The 21,510-nt window shown below is 41.4% G+C and overlaps 1 protein-coding gene across 2 annotated transcripts in view; it reads right to left on the reverse strand.

Annotated features, from left to right (window-relative positions):
* The window catches only part of LOC119740286 (HEAT repeat-containing protein 5B-like), a 95,048-nt gene that overhangs the window by 34,492 nt on the left and 39,046 nt on the right, over positions 1–21,510 (reverse strand). For both annotated transcript variants that reach the window (XM_038215550.1, XM_038215549.1), the window contains 15 exons: positions 19,758–19,869; positions 17,758–17,910; positions 16,664–16,763; positions 15,195–15,304; positions 13,553–13,791; positions 11,070–11,276; positions 10,879–10,947; positions 9,754–9,910; positions 8,536–8,660; positions 7,464–7,653; positions 6,575–6,744; positions 3,783–3,945; positions 2,568–2,732; positions 920–1,054; positions 77–205 (listed from right to left, as the gene is read on the reverse strand). In XM_038215550.1, coding sequence (XP_038071478.1) covers positions 77–205; positions 920–1,054; positions 2,568–2,732; positions 3,783–3,945; positions 6,575–6,744; positions 7,464–7,653; positions 8,536–8,660; positions 9,754–9,910; positions 10,879–10,947; positions 11,070–11,276; positions 13,553–13,791; positions 15,195–15,304; positions 16,664–16,763; positions 17,758–17,910; positions 19,758–19,869 — 2,224 coding nt within the window. The remainder of the gene's footprint in view (positions 1–76; positions 206–919; positions 1,055–2,567; positions 2,733–3,782; positions 3,946–6,574; positions 6,745–7,463; positions 7,654–8,535; positions 8,661–9,753; positions 9,911–10,878; positions 10,948–11,069; positions 11,277–13,552; positions 13,792–15,194; positions 15,305–16,663; positions 16,764–17,757; positions 17,911–19,757; positions 19,870–21,510) is intronic.

Raw genomic sequence — 21,510 nt, forward strand, 5'->3', positions numbered from 1 at the left:
AAAATATGAAGCTTCTCTGTCATTATATGGAAGCACAGAACTTTCTTTGAATATCATTTTGTTACTGCTCACTGACCCTGTGATGTCTTTGCCTTCATTTCTCGGGCCAGAGCAAGGTCAAAGTGCACCGTGTTGCCGTCACACACTTGGATGACTCGCCGTACGCTGTCAGCTGCAAAGACTCGTGTGGGCCACCGTGGTGCCACTGAAGAGAAAAGATGCGACAAAAGACGTGTCTAGTTATCTATCTTTAATTTATGATGACTTTGTGCAAGGAAGTTATGGAACATACAGTGGCGGCGCCAGACTCTGAAATTTGGGGGGCCAGGAAATATTTTTTTGGGGGGCAGTCAAAATAATATCGAATGATATCCAAAATCTAAGGGGAAAGTAAGCAAGAGCCCAATAACTAAATGACAACTAAAAGCTTGTGTATGCGCATGTGCCCATTGACAATGGTCCTGGAATAAGCCACTCGAGAATCTTAGAAGTGTAGTCTTGTTAATTTTTTTTTACACAAGGCATATCTGGGCCTTTACAGCAAGACACATTATTGACTAATAGAGACTGCTGATGGCTTGTCGCCCAGATAGCGATTCACCTCCCTCTTGAAGCTGGCCAGATTCCTGTCAGTGGGTATGTGGGCAGGAAGAGAGTTCCATATTCGGGCCGTAGATGGTAAAAAGGACCTTAGATGACTGACCAGGTTTGATCTTGGTACCTCCACTGCCACGTTGTGTGGTCGGACAGACTGCCGTAGCCTTGGATCTGGAATATACCTGGTTGGCAGCAGCCATACAGGTATATTCCTAATGATCCTACATACCTTCAAACACTAGAAGCCAAGGGATGTTTTTTTAACCACTCCAATGGCAGAGTGCACAGCAACTGCCAAAGATTTATCTATAAGTATTTTCACCTGGAGGATGCGTGTTGACTTTCTCCCCTGTCTTAAACTTGGCCGAGTCATCAACCTCTTGATCTTCGTCTTTGTCATCCTTTTCCTCGGCACCTTTGCGATTGTGGTCTGGCTTGGGAGTACCGCCTCCACTCTCTAAAATAACAAATAAAAGAAATATAAGAATTAAGGAAACAAGCGCGAGTGTACAATAAGCTGTGGCCTGGTTTCAGAATGTTTCACTTCATATGCAAAATAGATGCGCATGCGCATCTATTGAGACAAAGGGTCGTGTTCCGCTTTCATTAACCCTAAAAGGGCCGGGAGGGGGGGGGGGCGGATTCCGCTTTTTCAACTTTTTCCGAGATAGCCTAAAAAATGTTCACGACCCGAGCTATTATGACTTTTCAGCCTCGAGCCTTGCGCATCTTTTGATACCAAAAACAGAAAAATTGGACCAGGGGTTGCCGCGTAGCGAAAAAGCTGAATTTTCCCATATACGTCCTGTACACAGAGCAGAATTACCATTCGTACATATGAATAATTAATGAGCCATAATTCCAAAACCCTTTGACCTAGAGTCATGAAATTTCTTGGGTATGTTCATGATGAGTTGCTCCTTTGCACGTACGGAGTTTTAAAAATTTTCGTCACTCGATGGCCCCCCCCCCCCCCTCCCCGGCAGAGAGATGGTCAAAATAACCCGGCCTTTTTAGGGTTAAGAGTGCATTTACTGATGACGGCATTGCATTTGGCAAATATTTGGTCAATTGGTAGTTATATTTTATGGGAAACTTAGGGGGCTCGTTTGGCACATTTAAATTAGGACTGCAGTCAATGTGGTTAACGCGAAAAAAATTTCATACGTGACGTGACGTGCAGGAGATAACGCAAGCGCATATACAGGGTGTTTCGAAAAAAAGGAAACCAAGCTTATTTTGTTGATTTCTCGGGTATGACTACTTATTTAGGAAAATGGCAACCACCATCTGTTACATAACCATGTCTTCTTTTTCTTGACGCCACGAACTCCATGTTACCTTCACGGATGACTGAGCACCAAGTGATGTAACTGACATGCCAGAAATGGCCTTGTACCACATGCACCATAAGACCAATTGACAGTTATCAGAGAGAGAGAGAGACGTTATCAGGAATGCATTCACAACAGATTTGCGTTCAAAGGAATGGGGCATGTTGAAGGACAATGGGGTTAACGGGGACAGTGATAAACCTTGATTTTTTGTAGCAATTGAATAAATGACTTTGATAATGTGCGTTCTGGATTTCTTTATTTTCAACATGCTGAAAACTGTCAATTGGTCTTGTGGTGCATGTGGTACAAGGCCATTTCTGGCATGTCAGTTACATCTCTTGTTGCTCAGTCATCCCGTTACAGTGAAACGGAATTCGTGGTGTCAAGAAAAAGAAGACATGGTTATGTAACAGATGGTGGTTACCATTTTCCTAACAAATTAGTCATACCCAAGAAATCAACAAAATAAGCTTGGTTTCCTTTTTTTTTAAACAGCCTGTATAGAGCGTGCAGTCTTCTAAATACACGCGCAGTACGCTCTGAATAGTCAATCAGCGTCGTGTACGTATTCCTCACAGCCAGAGGTTAGAGAATGAACGCACACGCCCCCATGGAGTCGAGGCTAGGGATTACCTTTGGAAGCCGACAGCACAGTCTTGCACAACGTCAGCCACCTTGCCAGGTCTTTCCCTGACAGCTCATGCAGCATACTGATCAAGGTGTCGTGGATGTCGGACAGGAGTCGCTGATCGGTTTCCTTGTCTAGCATACTGAAGAGAACCCCTTCCAGGCCAGTCTCTGAAGAAGTAGGAAAAGAGAGTTACGTCTCAGCTCCGAATACACACAATCTTCCCACTTTTTGTGTAAAATACAGACATGGGAGTAAGGTAGGTGTAGTGGTGTCTTACATGCCTTTGGCCATCTCGGTTAACATTCTAACTACACCACTGTTATGAGTGGATTTCAGTCTCTAGACAATCATGTGGGGATTTATTTGAAAAAAATAAAATAAAATAAATGCAAATGACACTTAGGAGATGGTATAAACAAAATCATCCTAATGTTACTTGAGGAGAAAACTTAAGCTGAGACACTGGTGTACCAATGTTCGTTTTTTTTAATTGCACCAAAGCATGATAGTAATTACTGATAAAGATGTTGTACAACTTAGTTCTAAAGCTGTACATGTAGAGTTCATTCCTAACATCCCTTAAAACACACCCACTGCTAGAAAGTTCCATTTTTAATTTTTGTTTTACCCTTCTTATAATGTATTTTCTTCAAGACTTTTTTGTTATGTTTATTTATATTTCAAACTAAACCAGCCTGTAAAAATGACTGGGTGCATGCAAAATAAATTATAAAGTTGAACGAAGAAACTAAACAAGCAGAATTAGAATGGTACCATTGCGGGTTCAAAACCCGCTCCGGTCAATAAGCCATTTGCGAGTAACCTATACCCTTTGGGATTTACATTTGAAAAACATCTGGCACACTGACTTGCTCAGAATGCTTAGCACATTTTAACTTTGAATTCTCCAGACCAAAGACACTGTTGCTAATCACATGATTCGGGGCAAGCTCTTGCATAGTTACGTAAGAGACGCTCAGCACCAATACATTGTTCACAATGGGTGAGAATGGCACAAAGACACCAGACCATGCCGGAGCTGGGGGTTGCTAGCATAAGCCTTGCCCCGAATCATGTGATATAGTAACAGTCTCTTTGGTCGGGAGAATGCAAACTTAAAACATGCAAAGCACTGGATTAAGTCAGTGTTCCAGATTTTATTCAAATTTAACTCGCAAATGGCTTATTACTTGGTTCCATGATACAATTAAACCCACCTGTGATAACCACACCGTCCGTGACAGCCGTGCTGACATCCCTGGGGTCCTTGGCTAAGCTCTTGGCGTATTCACACACCTCGTGGGCCTCACGCTGGGACAGCTGCCTCAGGCAGGCCACGGCAGCACGGCGTAGTAACAGATGCTGGCTACCAAGGGATTTCTGCACCGGAAAAGAGATTTTGTCCCCCAAATATTAGGTTGTAGTTGGTTATGTAAATCAGTTTGGTTTCTTTACACACAAAAATGAGGTAAAAACCCATTGCAGTATCAAGGCCGGTTCATACTTCACACAAGTTTCAGTGGGAAGCAAAGTCGTTAGGTTAACAGCAAAATGTCACAATGAAACTTCAATTGTTGACATAAAGGTGGTCATGTGAGCGGAGGGATTTAGACGCAATGCTGAATGAAGAGGTCGTGACGACCTCACAAGCTACGTCATGCTTAACAAAACAGACTCTGAAAGGAAACTATTATTCCTACAAATGTACCATTAGGGAGACACGTTATCGTAATTTCTTCGACAATAGGGAGACATTTTCATGTCTCCCTAATTCCACAGCCCCCCTTTAGAGGCAAAAATTTATTGTCGCAATCAGGTTATTTTTGTTGCTCGTGGTCTAATTAGTAAAAATACCGAAATTCGTGGAAAAAGGACAAGGGAATATTGGGTTAGGGCACATTTCAGTTTGAAAAATGTTGTGCACAAGTCTATGGGAATGACTCCCAAATGACCCATTCCCGGTAATTATTATTTCTATATCATGAAATGCGTTTGGCGCTCCTTTTCACATAAGTATAAACCAGCCTTTACATTTATATCAATCCATTCAATTCATAAAATCTGTTTAGCCCAGGGGCACTCACTTCACCTTTTATCACTTGCTTTTATTTTTAGTCAATTTGTTAAAACTGCAGTCACCATTGTTATTTTTTATTGAGTTTTCACTTGCCTGGATGGTTTAGCAGTGTCAGGTCAAAATGGGAAATGTAATACGAAATTTGACTTTCTAGTACTATCAAAGATTTTATTGACTTCTTTCAGGTTTGGACAGTGGCACTTTCCTTGCCTTCTACGTCTACCCAAACTGCTTTTTCTTCAGCATTTCTTACCATTAGAGGCAATGGACACCATTTGCAAACATTCAATAATAAAACTCTTAAAATATCTTGAATACAGGGCGAGTCCAAAAAAGCAAAACCCAAACCCAAAAAATTATATTTCATATTTAAAACAAGATGTAGCAACAAAAATAATAATGACTGGAAAGACAATTTCGTAAGCTACTTTTAGATGAAAAAATTAATGAAATTGCTTAATCTGTTCAAAGAATATCACCATTTAAAACCTCTTTCATCCAAAAAGGCAATTTCGGGAATCGTCGTCACAATTGTCTTCAAACATCACCACCGATAAAACCTCAGTTTAAAATTAAGTCCTTTTGAAGGCCCGTCTTAACAAAAAATTGGATTTTATAAATCATATTGCTTGCCTTACCAGGGTTGTTAATAAAGATATTGTGTACTACAGTTGTTGACAGTTGTTGAAACAAGTATTCTGTGTCATTTTCTTTGTTGTTCCAAACAGTCAGAATGCACAATAAATTGCTTTTTTTTGACGAAACAGGTTTTAGGGTCATTGCGTTTAAATAGTGATATTCTCTGAACGGATTGAGCAATTTCAGTTTTTTCTTCATCTAAAAGTACATATGAAATTGGCTTTCCAGTCATTATTATATTTGGTGCTACATATTTTTAAAATATGAAATATAATTTTGGGGGTTTGGGTTCTGCTTTTTTTTACTTACCCTGTATTCTACTTTCTAAGTATATAATAGTTGTAAATTACATGATGTTTGTAAGTAAATAATAGGATTCAGCATCCTGTGAAAATATTGTGCCTGGTGGGCTGTCAGTTTTGAGAAAAGTGGAATTACCATCATTTCATCGCAATGGTTGGTACTGAACCATCAAACTTTCAATAGAAACATGGTTTTTGTCGAGGAAAAATATGATTTTCACAAGTTTTCGCAAAAAGAATATAATCTACTGCGCTGAAATTTTGACAGGTTAGTTTTTCAATAACCAGCTTTTGATTTATTGTATTGTTGTTCCTTGAATCGGCATAAACACGGTTTTGCAAATGGTGTACAGAGCTTTTATCAAAGGTTTTAACCCCCCCACAATTAAAAAAATTCAAACAAATCTGAATTTTGAGCGCTCAAAACCTGTAATATTTTATATGATGACCAAATTTTCAGCAAAGGTGAAAAATCTTTTTGTTAATAATAATAATACCACAGTCTTATATAGCGTATGTATCTACCAACAATTAGGTACTCAAGGTGCTGGTAATTATGTCTAATTTTTTAAAGACAGGCAAATGAAGTTTATGAGAAATATGAGACTCATTATGTAGCACCTCTTATAAAGGGTTTACAAGGTGCTGTGGCGCATATTGCAGCCACTGCCAGAAACATCGGGGCAAACCTCTTTTCTTATAGCGATAAGTGATAAGTGGTTCTTTAACGTTAGTTACACAACACACAGAACCTATGGCTTAATGTCCCATCCCAAGGATGAAGCAATAAAGGTAAAGAGCCTTGCTCAAGAACACCAGCACCATGTTCCCTGTCAGGATTTGAACCTGTGCACCATGGCACTTGAGTCGAACACCATAATAATTGGACCACAGTCCCGCACATACATGTTTGTAATGCTAAGAATCTTTACTAAACTTCATAAAATTAGTCACAAGATAGAGAGACCTGGTTCACAGACATGGTACTTACGCAAAGGTGAGGAACCAAGCTGGTAAGGTTGACGTGCCTCGGAGCGAACATGTGCAGCTGCTGTAAGCAGGCGATGGCCTCGGAACCAACCAAGGAGTCTGGGTGATCCTGCATGATGGTGCAGGCTACCAGGCAGGATGTCCGCGCTGTGGCTAGGTTACCCTTGTTACCTGCAGCAAGACATGGTTTTCAATTTCTCACAGTCAGACGCTAGCAGGGATGGTACTGGATCGGTTTTATCAACTTAGTGGAATTTATTTGGTTTTTTTTAACCAGTTCACGTTGGATGACGTGTATTTGCAGTATTCGAAACGACAAAGGTTTTCACAAAGGTTTGCAGTATTCGAAACGGAGGACGGAAAAACTTGTTGCCGGAAAATATCTGTCTGCGACCTGCTCGCAGCGAGCAAGGCCGGAAATATTAAGATGTGCTACCCGCAGATGACGGCCTGAACTCGTCTTGCATCAAGGTTCGTGAAAAACAATCCTGCGCCTGGGTCCGGTCAATGTCAAAAAAATCCCGGTGCAAAGTGGTTAAAAGCCCTTTTGTTATCGTTGCCGATAAATTGTCTTTATTGTTACGCAAGTCAACGCAATAAAAAAACCTGTGTCACGCACTGGCTGGCTGTTGTATTACAAAACACTGCTTTCGAATTGACCAATCAAACCATTTAGTCCTGATTTGGGAATGAAATGACGTCAGTAAAGTCGACTCCGATTGGCTGGCGCGCAGCTTGCATATATCTGCATGTCTAGACATATCAGACGTTATACAGGAGACTTGGCTCCATGGATAACAGGTGATACTCAGACTACTCACTCAGGGCTCTCAAAAGTGGTCATAACGCCCCATCTTCTGTTCACGCACAAAGTTCATATCACCACTCACCTTGTAGTTCAGGTCCCAGTGTTGTGATCAGGGCAGCTAGGCATCGACCCAGACACTGATGGACCTCCACGTTGGAGGGAGGTACACTAAGAAGCAAGGTCAGGACGAGAGACAAGGTGGGCTCCACGTAGGAGCGGAACATGGGACCACCCGAATCCGCTATCAGGGCTAGTGCATGCAATGCCCACATCTGAAAAGTAAACCAACGAGGAATAATTCAGGGCTAGGATCCGTGTGCATTTAGCTGGGTTAGTAAGGTTTCTACAGGCTTCCGAGTTACTCTGACGGTGCAGCAGTTTCATCAGAAATTTCACTCAGGATGGGAGAAACTTCACTCAGGATGGGAGAAACTTCACTCCGGATGGGAGAAAGGCAAGTTCAGGGTGAGAGAACTGCCTATACTGGAATGCGGCAACCAGAATCAGAAGCTTTTACTGTGGTGGTGTCATGCCAATGCGACTGCTGCACGCGTTGTTAAAGACGAGGCACACGTGCATTTTGGTATTCCCATTGGCCAAAGGAGCCCAGGGCCCAATTTCACGGCACTGGTAAGCACACAATTTTCTGCTAACAGAGCCTCCGTCTATTTCATGGAGACCGTAAGCATAAGCACAGCAAAAGGCATGCTTACCTCAGAGGAAAAATTTGCTTAACTTAGTGACGTAACAATAGAAATCTCCATGCAAGCGCGACCGTTAGCACACACACACCGTGAAATAGTGCTTGAGGTTAGTACATTTTTGTGCTATGCTAAACACAACTTTTCTGCTAACTGTTAAGCAGCGCCGTGAAATTGGGCCCTGGCGTGTGTGTACTACCTGAGCGCGACTCGCATGACCCTTGCGCCTCTGCAGAAAATGGCTGCCGTCGGATTTGTCTGTAAGAGTGGTAGAAGTTGAAATTTGGCACATACACTGTAGTTTTCCAGAGTTGTGCACCATTTTTCAGCATGGCGGGAATGTCATCCTTAGGTATGCCTTGTCAGACCACTGTGTCTATCTACTTCCGAGGAACCATTCATGAACAGGAAGAATTTAATAAAAAAAAGTTAAAAAGGTAACTCAGCACTTGCCTGTACTGTAGGGGAGGTTGAGTCCTGCGCCAGGGCAAGCAGGATACTGACGCTGGTGTTGAGGTGCTGGCCTGCCCCCATGCCACCCACGTACCTGTGAAGACATCCTAAGGCCAGGGAGTTGCCTGTGATAATGTGAGAAGCAAGTGTGGGTAAAATGAGGAAATGAGACGAGTGTTGATGAAGTCCTCAAAATCTTCATGTAACCCAACAGTTTTTATTAAAGAATTAATCACTAAAACTGTGCTCTATTGCTGATGAGGAGTAATTGTATTACTCCGAGACAAGTCCACCGTTAGGCGTTATGGAAGAAAATGTAATGTCCGGGACAGAGCAAATTAACCATGATATCTAATTAATGATTCAGAGAAATGATCCAAAACTCCTAGTCTGTGATCTCCCTGACCATTACCAGATGAAAAAGACATTACACGTTTGTTCACTGAGCTCTTGTGGGGGAGTGTGGCCTAGTGGTTAGGGTTTGTGACTCATGATCAGAAGGTCAGGGGTTCGAATGCAGCCGCTGGCCATATGTGATGCGATCAAGCTAAATGAGTCGTTTGTCGGGAACTTTCATTTGGAGATTCAGGCCATAGGGCCACTTCATCACATCACTACATCACATTTCATAGTGTTCCGACTTCCATAATGTTTGAACTAAAGATGGTATCAGCATGCGGTTTTCACAGCAGTAATGCTGAGATTGAGCTCTTTCCAAATTGTTAGCTTGCTTGCATCACATATGTCGTGTCCTTGGGCCAGCCACTTCACCCCCACTTGCCTCTCTCCACCCAGGAGTATAAATGGGTCCTGGCATAAGCCAGGGAGTAGCCTGCGATGGACTGGCATCCCGTCCAGGGGAAGTAGAAATATTCTCAGTTGTTTCATGCTACTGAAACCGGAGATAAACGCCGGTCTGATTGGCCACATTGGCTCCCGACAGACTTACCTTTTTACTTACATTGTACTTCACTGAGCTCTTGTAGAACCAACAAAAGTCTGATTTGTAACGTCTGTGACACTGGAATTGCCCTTTTCCATGCCCAATTCTTGATTCAGCTGGTCATACATTCTGATTTGCCTCAGCCTATTTCATAGATAAACCCACAGCACTATAAAGCAAATCAAAGACCATGCTGAACATCCAAAGGCAGAATGTGATTATTCCAATATTCAGTATATTGGGTACAGCCCTATTGACTGGTAATGTATACCAACCTGTTCTGGAGACAGCATCTCTTGCTGTCTTGAGTCTATCAAAGCACATCTGAGCAGTCTGCGCAATGAAGGAGTTGTCTCCTCCCATCTGGGCCATCCTCCCTAGGGCCTCGCCGGCAGCGCAGCGCAGGATGGGATTGGAATTGGTCAAGGCATTCTGAAACAAAAAACATGAATATTCATAGATATGTCAAGTACTGATATGCTAATCTCATCTGTGACATCCTCCCTTAAGCCTCGCCAGTAGCGCAGCGCAGGATTGGATCGGAATGGACCGATCCAGTAAGCACTGCCCCATGGTGTTCTGACCAATCACAGCCGTGATTTATGTCCGACGTGCGTGCACTAAAGTCCGACATGCGTGCACGCGCGTATGATGTGCGCGGAAGGAACATGCAGGGTGGCCTTAGAGAGGAGCACATGTTAACAAAAAATTGAATATTCATAGATATGTAAAGTACTGATATGCTAATCCCATCTGTGCCATCCTTATTAATGCCTCACCAGTGGCACAGCGAAGGATGGGATTGGAAATGGTTATGGCATTCTTGAACAAAAACATGAATATTCAAAGTATGTAAAGTACTGATATGCTAATCCCATCTGAGATATTCTCCTTAAGGCCTCACTAGCAGCGCAGGATGGGATTGGAATTGGTAAAGGCATTCCGTACATAGAATATGAATATTCATAGGCAAAAGCACTGATATGCTAATCCCATCAGTTGGAATTGCTCAAGGCATTCTAAAATGAATAAAGGAGTGTCCGTAATATGTATAAAAAAAAAATTGCTATGCTGCTGTTTTCATGGTCATTTTCATTGAATTGTCTATGACACAGCACGGGAAGATATCGGAACTAGTCAAACAAGACAGAAAAACTAAACATTGGTGGTAATGCAACCTCACTCGTCCTTTCATACGATACAAAATCACAAAACTAGACTTACAAGACTCCTTCGCCGAAGCTTAATAAATTAACAAAGAACAAACATTGTTTAGCAGAGACACAACAGTTGTGTAACAAACATCGTTCGGCCAAAAACTGATAACATGAATTTACATTAATCAAGGTATATGCAAGTTACAGTAATCCATGCAAAGTATTTTCATCTTGATGTCTTACCATGATCAGATTATTCGCTGCTGCTCTGACACCACTATGCTTAAGTCTGCGTTTGTTGTCTGCTAAGCCCTGGTAAAATAACAAGAAAATAACATTATTTAAAGAAACGATAGATCATTTGCTTTTTGTAATAACTTGGTAACAACTCTAATAACAATACTGTTACATTGAAAGTGTAGTTGATGGCACACCTTGAGAGCACTAAGAACAGCCGTGAAGACGTTGATCTGAACTGCTTGTTGTCTGGCCGACTTGGCTTGCCTGATACACTCCCCAAAATGCTCCAGTATTTTCAGGCGGTGTTTGTCGGCGACGTGGGGTATAACGGCACCAAAGAGAGAGACTGAGGCGTCAATGACGGCCACGCCTAGTGGAAGGGGTCCAGGAACGTCTTCACCCTGGAGAAAGAAGAAAAATATGAAGTTAAAAGTCTGATTTTGCTTACAGTACTTCATGTCAAACAAAAAGAGAACATTACAAGTCATTCAAACTACGCACTTCTCACGGGTTACACCTTTGAAAAGAGGCCGACGATTAACTTGCAAGACACGTCTTAAAGGCATATAGGATCATTTGCTTTTCATGCATTTTGTTCATTTCCAATAACTCCACCATTCAAAAATATCCACTCACCTGAAGATTCAGCTCAGTGGATATTACACTTTTTGAGAAAACAGTGAAAAACCATGCACAACCTTTTGATCCCGAAAAAAACAATCTCGTCCATAGCACTCCTTATTTCCAAAAATCGGTCAACTGACTGATCGTTGGAAATCAACCACATTTCTTGATTTTTTTCTACATGACAGCAAGGCAGATGGGATTTCAAGGGGGGTTTAGTACCAGTACGATCTTTAAAGGTAGAGTATATCATTAGTCATTTGTGCATTTGTTTAGATTGAAGCAACAAAAGTGCTCAAAATCTTAAGAAGGGTGCTTAACATGCAACCTGATGAAGTTTTAGCTCAATGAATGCTGTATAATCCGAGATAACAATATTCTAGGATCTCAATTTTAATTCATAAGTTCCAGAGACATGTTCTCATTCAGCCGATTGCAGCTACGCAATGTCACGTACTCAAGCAACGAATTATAGCAACCATGCCAATTCACAGCTTCGACGAATAAACAAACTACTAACGGAAATTTCCAAAAATGCATCTTCAGATGCACTTTGGAAATGACCTTCTTTAATTGTTTTCTTCAAAATGACAGCATGCCAGAAAGAATCATTTCACAGGGAGTTTAGTGCCATTACTATCTTTAAACCAAGTATGTTTTTCAACGTTAACTTTGTCAGTTACTTTTTTGGAGCTGCAAATGATGTTCTCTACCTTTAATCCAAGTAAGCTTGTTAAATAATAGTTGGGTAAGTTACTTTTGGGAAAAATGCAAATGATCCTATATGCCTTTAAAATAAAGTATGACTTTCTATTCATAAGATGGGATTTTTGCGTCGGGGTGATGCTAATCAAATTAGGTTTTGCCCTTCACCGACGTATGAACACTGTATACTCTGTGTGTTACCTCCCGAGTGAAAGTTGGAAAAAAATCCCATCTTATGAATAGTTAATGCGGTACCCGCTGCTATCTACATCAGATTCAAAGCAGCCACCCGATCCCATTAGCTCGGTGGTCGAGTGGTAAGACATCTGCACTGGAAAGCAGGAGGTCGTGGGTTCGAGTCCCACCTGAGTGATTTTTTCCAACTTCCACTCGGGAGGTAACACACCGAGTATACAGTGTTTATACGTCGGTGAAGGGCAAAACCTAATTTGATGAAAGTATGACTTGTTGCTCACTACCAGCAAAACCTAATTTGATGACAGTATGACTCGTTGCTCACTACCAGCAAAACCTAATTTGATGAGAGTATGACTTGTTGCTCACTACCAGCAAAACCTAATTTGATGAGAGTATGACTTGTTGCTCACTACCAACAAAACCTAATTTGATGAAAGTATGACTTGTTGCTCACTACCAGCAAAACCTAATTTGATGAAAGTATGACTTGTTGCTCACTACCAGCAAAACCTAATTTGATGAAAGTATGACTTGTTGCTCACTACCAACAAAACCTAATTTGATGACAGTATGACTTGTTGCTCACTACCAGCAAAACCTAATTTGATGAAAGTATGACTTGTTGCTCACTACCAGCAAAACCTAATTTGATGAAAGTATGACTTGTTGCTCACTACCAGCAAAACCTAATTTGATGAAAGTATGACTTGTTGTTCACTACCAGCGAAACCTAATTTGATGAAAGTATGACTTGTTGCTCACTACCAGCAAAACCTAATTTGATGAAAGTATGACTTGTTGCTTACTACCAGCAAAACCTAATTTGATGAGAGTTTGACTTGTTGCTCACCACCAGCAAAACCTAATTTGATGAGAGTATGACTTGTTGCTCACGATGAGAGTATGACTTGATGCTCACTACCAGCAAAACCTAATTTGATGAAAGTATGACTTGTTGCTCACTACCAGCGAAACCTAATTTGATGAAAGTATGACTTGTTGCTCACTACCAGCCAAACCTAATTTGATGACAGTATGACTTGTTGCTCACTACCAGCAAAACCTAATTTGATGAAAGTATGACTTGTTGCTCACTACCAGCCAAACCTAATATGATGAAAGTATGAGTTGTTGCTCACTACCAGCATACCTTGATTGCTTTCCAGTACAGTGACGACGGATCGTGCTCCAGGGCCCCAGACCCTGAGGCACTGTTGGGCTGCAGCTGTAGCTCCACCGACTTGTGGTCGGTCTCGGTGATCCAGCTCTGAAGGATGATGGAGTCGTTCTCGTGGCACAGCGAGCGCATCAGGGAGGTGGTGGTGTTGGCTGCGTTGTCCGTCAGCGTGAACTCGGCTACAAGCTCGCGCAGCAGGGCTGTGAAGCTACCTGATGATTGGGAAAATAAGTATTACCATCTTCCCATTGGCCTTTTTTGGGGGGGAGGTTAACTTCTGTCACTGGGCTGTGCATAGGAACGGGTACCCTAGTACCTGACCGCTGATGTCAGGAAGTGGTTCCAGACCATGGAATCAAGTACCCGTAATTAACTTTACATATTACATGAAGTAAGGGTTCTTGTCAATAAAAAGTCCGCTGACTGTCAGCGAATGTACGCTGAATTCTGGCGTTGCCAAGGGCCAGCAGTTTGTGAACTTTCGCGACCGATGTTTACTAATGCCTGGCCAACTTAATGACTCAGTCCCCGCTCGTGTGATATTGTTATTAATATAGAATAGAAATTAGAATAACAAAGGCCCATTGTTATACCATGCAAGACTCCAGGGCTCGCCGCTAACCTGTAACTAAGGACCAAATTTAGTCCGCGAGCTCAGCTGAGTCAGCGGACAATCATTATTGATAGGAACCCTAAATAAAAGATACCTTTTTGGGACTTGAGTTCTAGGGCTCGCATCAGAAGCTTGTGACACCATCACGGTGTCTTTATCAACTGGTTTGTTGAGGCCAGTCGATAAAGACAACAGCAACGCCAGATGATAAGGGCACCGTGATGGTGTCGCATGCTCCTGATGCGAGCCCTGCAACTCAAGTCCAAACAAATTATCTTTTATATTTACTTGATATAATAATGGGACAGGAAACAAACTTTCATGCTCAATATTACATGTACTTAGTAAGTTCTAAGAAAATGAAAAGAAAGGTTTGAATGTCATTTATGGGAAATTTTCAAAATGAAAACCAGGCTACATGGAAAAACAAAACAGATTCCCATTTATGATGCTCGCGAAAATGCAATTTACACTGTAAAACTAAAGAGCCACACACTTGTATTTTGCTGCACCGATGTGGTAGTATTATTGTGCTGACCTTTATGAACAGAAACTTCTGAGACTTCAATTTTGGGGTTGAGATTCTTTAACAGGTACCCAGGTACCAATGTTTTGTTTTTCAATCAGGTACTCGATTCACGCACTACCCGTTAATGCATACCAGTCATTACCGAAAAAATTACATTATTAAATCTAGTGCGAACAGCCGGGATATGAATTCATGTTAAACTACAGCGACCTTGCTGTAAACCTAGCTTTCTTGCCCCCAACATTTGTTTTCTAGGACCCTTCCTAGTTTCATATACATGTACTTCCATCTAAAGTGGCTGCACTTATTTCTGAAGTCATGTCTTAATTTAAAATTCAGACTCTATAGATGCCTCATATCCCTCAGGTCCAACAATTTCTCATTAAGACAGCTTCCCCCTCCCCCCCCCCCCCACCCAAGAAACGCACAAATTAAAAACAAAAAATTACAAATTCATTGAGAGGCTATTTTACTTTCATAGGATGTGGGAGGCAAAAGCCTCAACACTTCATACAGTCTGAGTCGAACCATAGCTGCACTGGCCTTGAGGTGGGCACCGCAAGACTTGATCACTGTGTGAATCCTGGTGACAAAAAAGCACGACAAAATCACTTCAATTTTAAGAGGATGTGGAATGCTCGAAGACATTTCCGTCATTTTTCGGGTATATGTAGCCTAAGGTGTGATGAAATAAAAACGACTATTGTGTCTGTCATGAAATGAGTACAAAAGGTACTTTTGAGAGCTGTTTTTCAGGTCCTGTTTGGACCCGAAAGTGCAATTTGTGTAAAAGTCGTCGTTGGGGGCAGCAAACAAAACATAGTAAATCATGACGTAATAAACAGGACTCCCGATGCAGTGTAGTATAAACGAGTCCTGTTTATAACATCACGATTTTTTTCATTTTACGAAGAACCCGACGACTGTTGATTTCAATTATGTGCTCGCCGACCAACAAATTACTCGATGAATTTCAGTTTTATAAACATATAAATGCACATTACAAAAGAATGGGACTTTGTCATTATGATATATATGGGTCTACAATAAAAAAATACAAAAAAACAAAACGACTTTCAGCATTCCACAACCTCTTTAAAGCAGTCAAGAGGATGTGATTTCAGGCTCAATTTGTTTGCTTGGCATGAAGAGTACAACTTTGGACAAGTTTGCGGATTTACAAAATGAAGTCAATACTTTCAACCCTAACCCGACCAAATGCAAGACAATGCAACATAGACATTAGAGAGGTTTTGCATCTGAACGGATACGTGTATGCATACGTTATCTGTTAACCGATATCGACCATTCACAGATACAAACACCCTGCTGAAGTCAAATTTCATGACTTTGCTTTCAATATTGTTATTTGCATAATATGAAAGCCCCTCCTTCCAAGAAAAAAACTAATGCTCAACTGACATGATACAAAATTCATGTACAAAGGGGCAATTCCACGGTTACTCACGTTACATTTTCGTAACGTGAGTAACCGATTTTATGCGTCTTGTTTATCATACACAACACATTTTTCTGGATGTCATCTTTGGTGCTTAGGTAGGTCTAGGTCTACTCTATCTACTATGGGGATCACAGTTATTAAACCTTTTCCGTAAGGTAATTACAGCCCAAGGAAACTCAAAAGTACATCAAAAATGTAACGTGAGTAACCGTGGAATTGCCCAAAAGCTTTTTCTTGATCCTAAAGCCATGTGGTGCAAGAAAATCATGTTATTTTGTAAAATGCATTTATATGTAGAAATAAGAACAAAGAAGACAACTTCTTCTTCAAAATACCGTTCTGTTCAATTTTTTAAAAAGAGTGCTGTCTAGATAACAAACGTCAAGTCAAGACAACAAATTCTCACAACAGTTTCTTTTTTCAGAACCAAGACTTCTTAACAGGGGAGACAGAGTTCCACAAGGGCCCACGTGTACTTACTCCGCAAGCATAGACATGGCACACTCCAAAGGTGTCATGCATCTCCTAATGACGTCGTCAGTCACTAAATCACGACAATGAGTAATGAAGCTCTGCATGGCTGCAATGAAACAAAAACAAAAACACAGAGGCAGGAGTGGGTGGTGTTTCCTTGGCACATTTTTTTTGGGCTACATGTAATTCCAATTGACTTATGACCTATTTCTGCCACTTTGTTTTGTTTTTTCAACGCTGTTTAGAAATATTTTTCAAGCAAGTAGAAAATCAAATCCTATAAAGGAAAACATGCTTGACTGCAACAATAAACTGCAAACTGGTAATAGTGTCTACTTCCTTCTTAATTTTGTACATAGGATTGACGACATGGAACATGTACGTTTAACCCATCACTCACTGTAGCGCCAAAAAGTGCCCAGCCTTTTACCCCTTGTAGCACCTGAAACCTCGCAAGCACAATATACTTCTATTGATTCATCAGCGAATAAACACACTGTAATACAGCTTGTAATGTGTTAAAGAAATATGTTGCCAGCCAGAAGAATTTGAGGTTCTTGATGTCTGGTTTTCACCAAATAGGCAATTTACCCAAACTTTAAAGCGTAATTTGCCCTAGATTTGAGATTGCACATGATGCAAAGCATCTCATATTAAACTTTTAGAGACATCATTTTGACCTTTTAAATTGTATACTTCCGCAAAAAACTGCATCACAAATGAGGAAATGTTGAATGCCTGGGCAAACCGATGATTGGCTCTTTAGGTGTTACAAGTGTTCCACATCTCTGGAAGAATTCTATGCATGGACATCACTAATTTTCCCTGCACTACCTATCAGCCATCAGAAAGCAATGACATGTCATAAAAAGTCAAAGTTAGCAAAGAAAATATTGAAGCATTTACTGAGGAAACACTAGGAATTTTTCAGACCAGACTCCTAGGGTTTGTGCACAGGGTGTCAAGTGATGTCCAGATATGGAACTCTTTCCCACCTCTCAATTCCCATCACAGAGACCAGTAAGCGTTCATTCAGACTCTACCAACACCAAGAATTGTGTTTGCAGAGCAGACACAGGTAAGTTACAGAGGAATCCTACCACAAAGTGCTCCTGCTCGTCCTTCTAACGTGACCTGCCACGTGAACGCATCTCCCCTGGCCTTCTCAGACTCCAGCTCCTTGGACGATCTTGGGAATGCGTTACGCCAGAGCAGGAGCAGCCTGGGCAGGTGGTTCCGGACTACTGGAGTACCTACAATAAGAGGGGGGAAAAGGACCAATCATTAATCCTTATTACCAAATCACTGTGCAGGAAACCAATATCACATTCTTTGTACATGAACTTTGAAGTGGCATCAAGTTGTTATGGCTCGACTCTATGTTCTTCAATCTTGTGGAATCATTCAAATTGTCCTGGTGGATTCTGAGGCATCAGGGAGGTTCAGGGTTGATATCTTAAAGCCTCCGATCATGTTAGCCTTAAATCTGTCATGATACAATTGTGTTACGTGAGATTTGCAGCTGCAGCCTCTACCTAACCCTTAACCCTACTGCAAGTACTTTGCTAGATCCCTGCTGAAACCAACAAAATCATACACTGCTAATTACAACTCTGACCAGCAGAACATACATTTGTGAATTGCTTAAAGTTGGATATTGAACACTTTTGGTTTCAATGGGGCTACCAGCAGACTTTTTGAGGTTTCACGCAAAGGAATGAAAACAATGGCAACATGGTCAAGCTGGTCATGAAATTGCAAAGAAGCTTGTGCTAACCAGATATTGAGAAGATAAAATTGTTTCACTTGATTACAAACAGCTGATTATTAAAGGGAATATACAACATTTGCAAACATCGAAAAATAAAACTACCAAGTTTTTGCGAAATACCTTAATAGGATGTTGGTAAATGACAGTCTAAAGCATCCTGTAAAATTATGGCACCTGGTATACTGTCATTTTCAAGAAAAGTGGTATTTTTGTATCAATTTCCAACGCTGATCGGCCGATCAGCGTTGGAAACAACTGGCTTTTTTTTCAAATACTGGCCCCTATTGACCATTGCACTTGTTTGCAATCGATTACAAACCTATGAACGGGTACGAGCCAGCTAGACTGGTTCCCTGACCTTACAATTCCCCAATGTATGTAAACTGCTCTGTTTCTTCTTATATGGAGTCAGGGAACCAGACTACAGGAAAACGATTGTTTTTCTTGGTTTTTATAGCATTTTCGAACCCAAAACCTCAAAAAAGTCAGTGTAACTATATTTGCTTTATATTTCCAACCCCCCAATTCCATCCAATTCTGAAAATTACAGCAAAAGCAAATGATGTATATTCCCTTTAAATGAAGACTTTAACCAGTTCGAGCCAGGTTTACTTTGACAGTGACAAGACCCAGGCATGGGATTATTTTTCACGAAACTCGGTGCCAGATGGGTTCAGGTCATGATCTGCGGGTACACCCTGATTTTTCTGGCCTGCGAGCAGGTTGCTAACAGCCTCACTCGTTGCGCGTTTATCACTCATCTGATCTGAATTTCAGAAAACGTTTGCGCGTATACATGTCTTCCAGTGCCAACTGGTTTGGGGTGCTGTGGTCCAATGGTTACAGTGTTCGACCGGTGTGCTGTGGTACATGGGTTCGAATCCTGACCGTGGGAACATGGTAATTGTGCTCTTAAGCAAGGCACTTTACCATTATTGCTTCGTCCTTCGGATGGGACGTAAAGCCGTAGGTCTCGTGTGTTGTGTAATGCATGTTAAAGAACCCAGTAACACTTATCTCTAACAGAAGGGGTTTGCCCCGGTGTTTCTAGCAGTGGCTGCAATATGCGCCGCAGCACCTTGTAAACCCTTACAAAGTGCTACATAATGGGTCTCGTATTTCTCATAGACTTCATTTACCATGTTTACCTGTCTTTAGTAATAGACATAATTTCCAGCGCCTTGAGTACCTAATTGATGGTAGATATGTGCGCTTTATAAGACTCCAGTATTTTTATTATTATTAAATCCGATAACGCTCAGAGTCTGCAAATCCTACTACCAGTGCATCACAGTACAGTTTGTAAGCATGGATGAATTGCTCCCTCACCTAACGTCATGACAGCACCTAGTATAAGCCAGCTGGCCTGTGTTCTGTGCAGAGACATCCGGCTGTTCTGAGAGGCTGTTCTGAGTAAATCCTCGGCAATACTGAATATGACCTGTAAAAACAAAAACGGTAGATTAACAAAACTTTTAAAACATGTGCACAGCTTGAGTGACAATCCTCAGTCCTATTTACGATGATTCGTCCACATTTTTTGGACAATCCATCAGCATTTTTAACTGTGCTACTTGTCATTTTAACATCTCACTCACAGTCACTGTACCTTGTGGAGCCCATTATTACTTAAGTTATCAAGGTTGATACAAGACACTCACAACTTTATGTTAGAAGTAAATGAATTTCTATTTTACTCGTAACATAATTTTTAGAGTTGCTGAACGATTCCAAAGAAAGTCAGACAAAATAATTTTCATCGTGACGAGCCAAGGTGATCCAAAGACTGTTCCGTGAACGAACAAATTCACACAGAAAAGCAGTCGTAAATGTTGTTTTTTTCCTTGTCCAAGATGTTTACATACTTTATATCAATGCAAAGCTATGCCACAATTTGTGAAATCGATCTTAAGCTTACATGTAATTGCGCAGTTGCACAACAAATTTGTTGTGTATTTGAGTCCAACACATGGCGCAAGCTGCACACTTTTTTTGTAAAATCGTCCGCTGTACACTGTGCGTGTCAGCATTACACAAAGCACAGAGCATGAGCAATACACTACCTTACTCTCCACTGTCCACGACTCAAGTGATGCAGAACATCACATGCTACCGGTACCTCCCAGGTAAACATGCAAAAGCTGTACAAACACATGTCCGGGCCTTTGGGAACCAATCGCGTACGTGCATGCACACACTGAGCGCTAAGCTGCCCCCAGTCACGCACGCATGCACTACATGTACAGAGTACAGTTCATGACATTAAAATACAATCACATTGCAATAGCAATAGACTGGTTATATACATGTAAGTCACTACACATTCATTCAATAGACATAGGCATTAGTCATTGGTCTCCTACTCAAATTATACAAAGTTGGGATCACTGGTTCCGCTCCCACCACAGCCCGTCTTTCCAGTGCTGCTGCTTTCAGTTCGGTGGTGTCACACCCTGACCATTCTCGGATGTTGTCCACCCAGCGCATCTTTGGCCGGCCCACGGAGCGACGACATCCCTCTGGCATCCCATCCACAACAGCTGCCGCCATGCCACCATGCCAAACCACATGGCTCAACCACACTGCCTTGCGTTCCACTACAGTGCTGCTGCTGAAGCACCACAGGTCACTGATCATCTCCATCAGGATTTCATTTGTTACATGGTCTTGCCACTTGATGTTGAGTAGGTGACACAAAAATGGTTTGGCCGAAACTGTCTTGGCGTTTATGTCAGCTGCCTTCAACGAGAGGGTGGTAGCACCCATACACTTTCCATTACATAAATAGGCCCGAACATGCTAGGGTATGACCTCATACTCCATAACCATAATAAAAATAAAAGGAAAGTGACCTAAAGCTTACAGTAACTTCCTCTTTGTAATTCAATATAAAACATAAGGCTTAACATTTTCTAGTCACAAGATATTGTACTTGGTATCAGGGCACAAGAGCACCAAATTTCACCTAATTAAATATTCACAAGATTCCACCAGAGAAATACTTTACAGAGCCCGAATCAAACTTTGCTCATTAAATATTCACAGAACATGTACAGAAAATCGTCACTGCATTTTAAATAAA

Source organism: Patiria miniata, unplaced genomic scaffold, assembly GCF_015706575.1.
Source record: "Patiria miniata isolate m_02_andy unplaced genomic scaffold, ASM1570657v1 HiC_scaffold_5, whole genome shotgun sequence".
NCBI lineage: Eukaryota > Metazoa > Echinodermata > Asteroidea > Valvatida > Asterinidae > Patiria > Patiria miniata.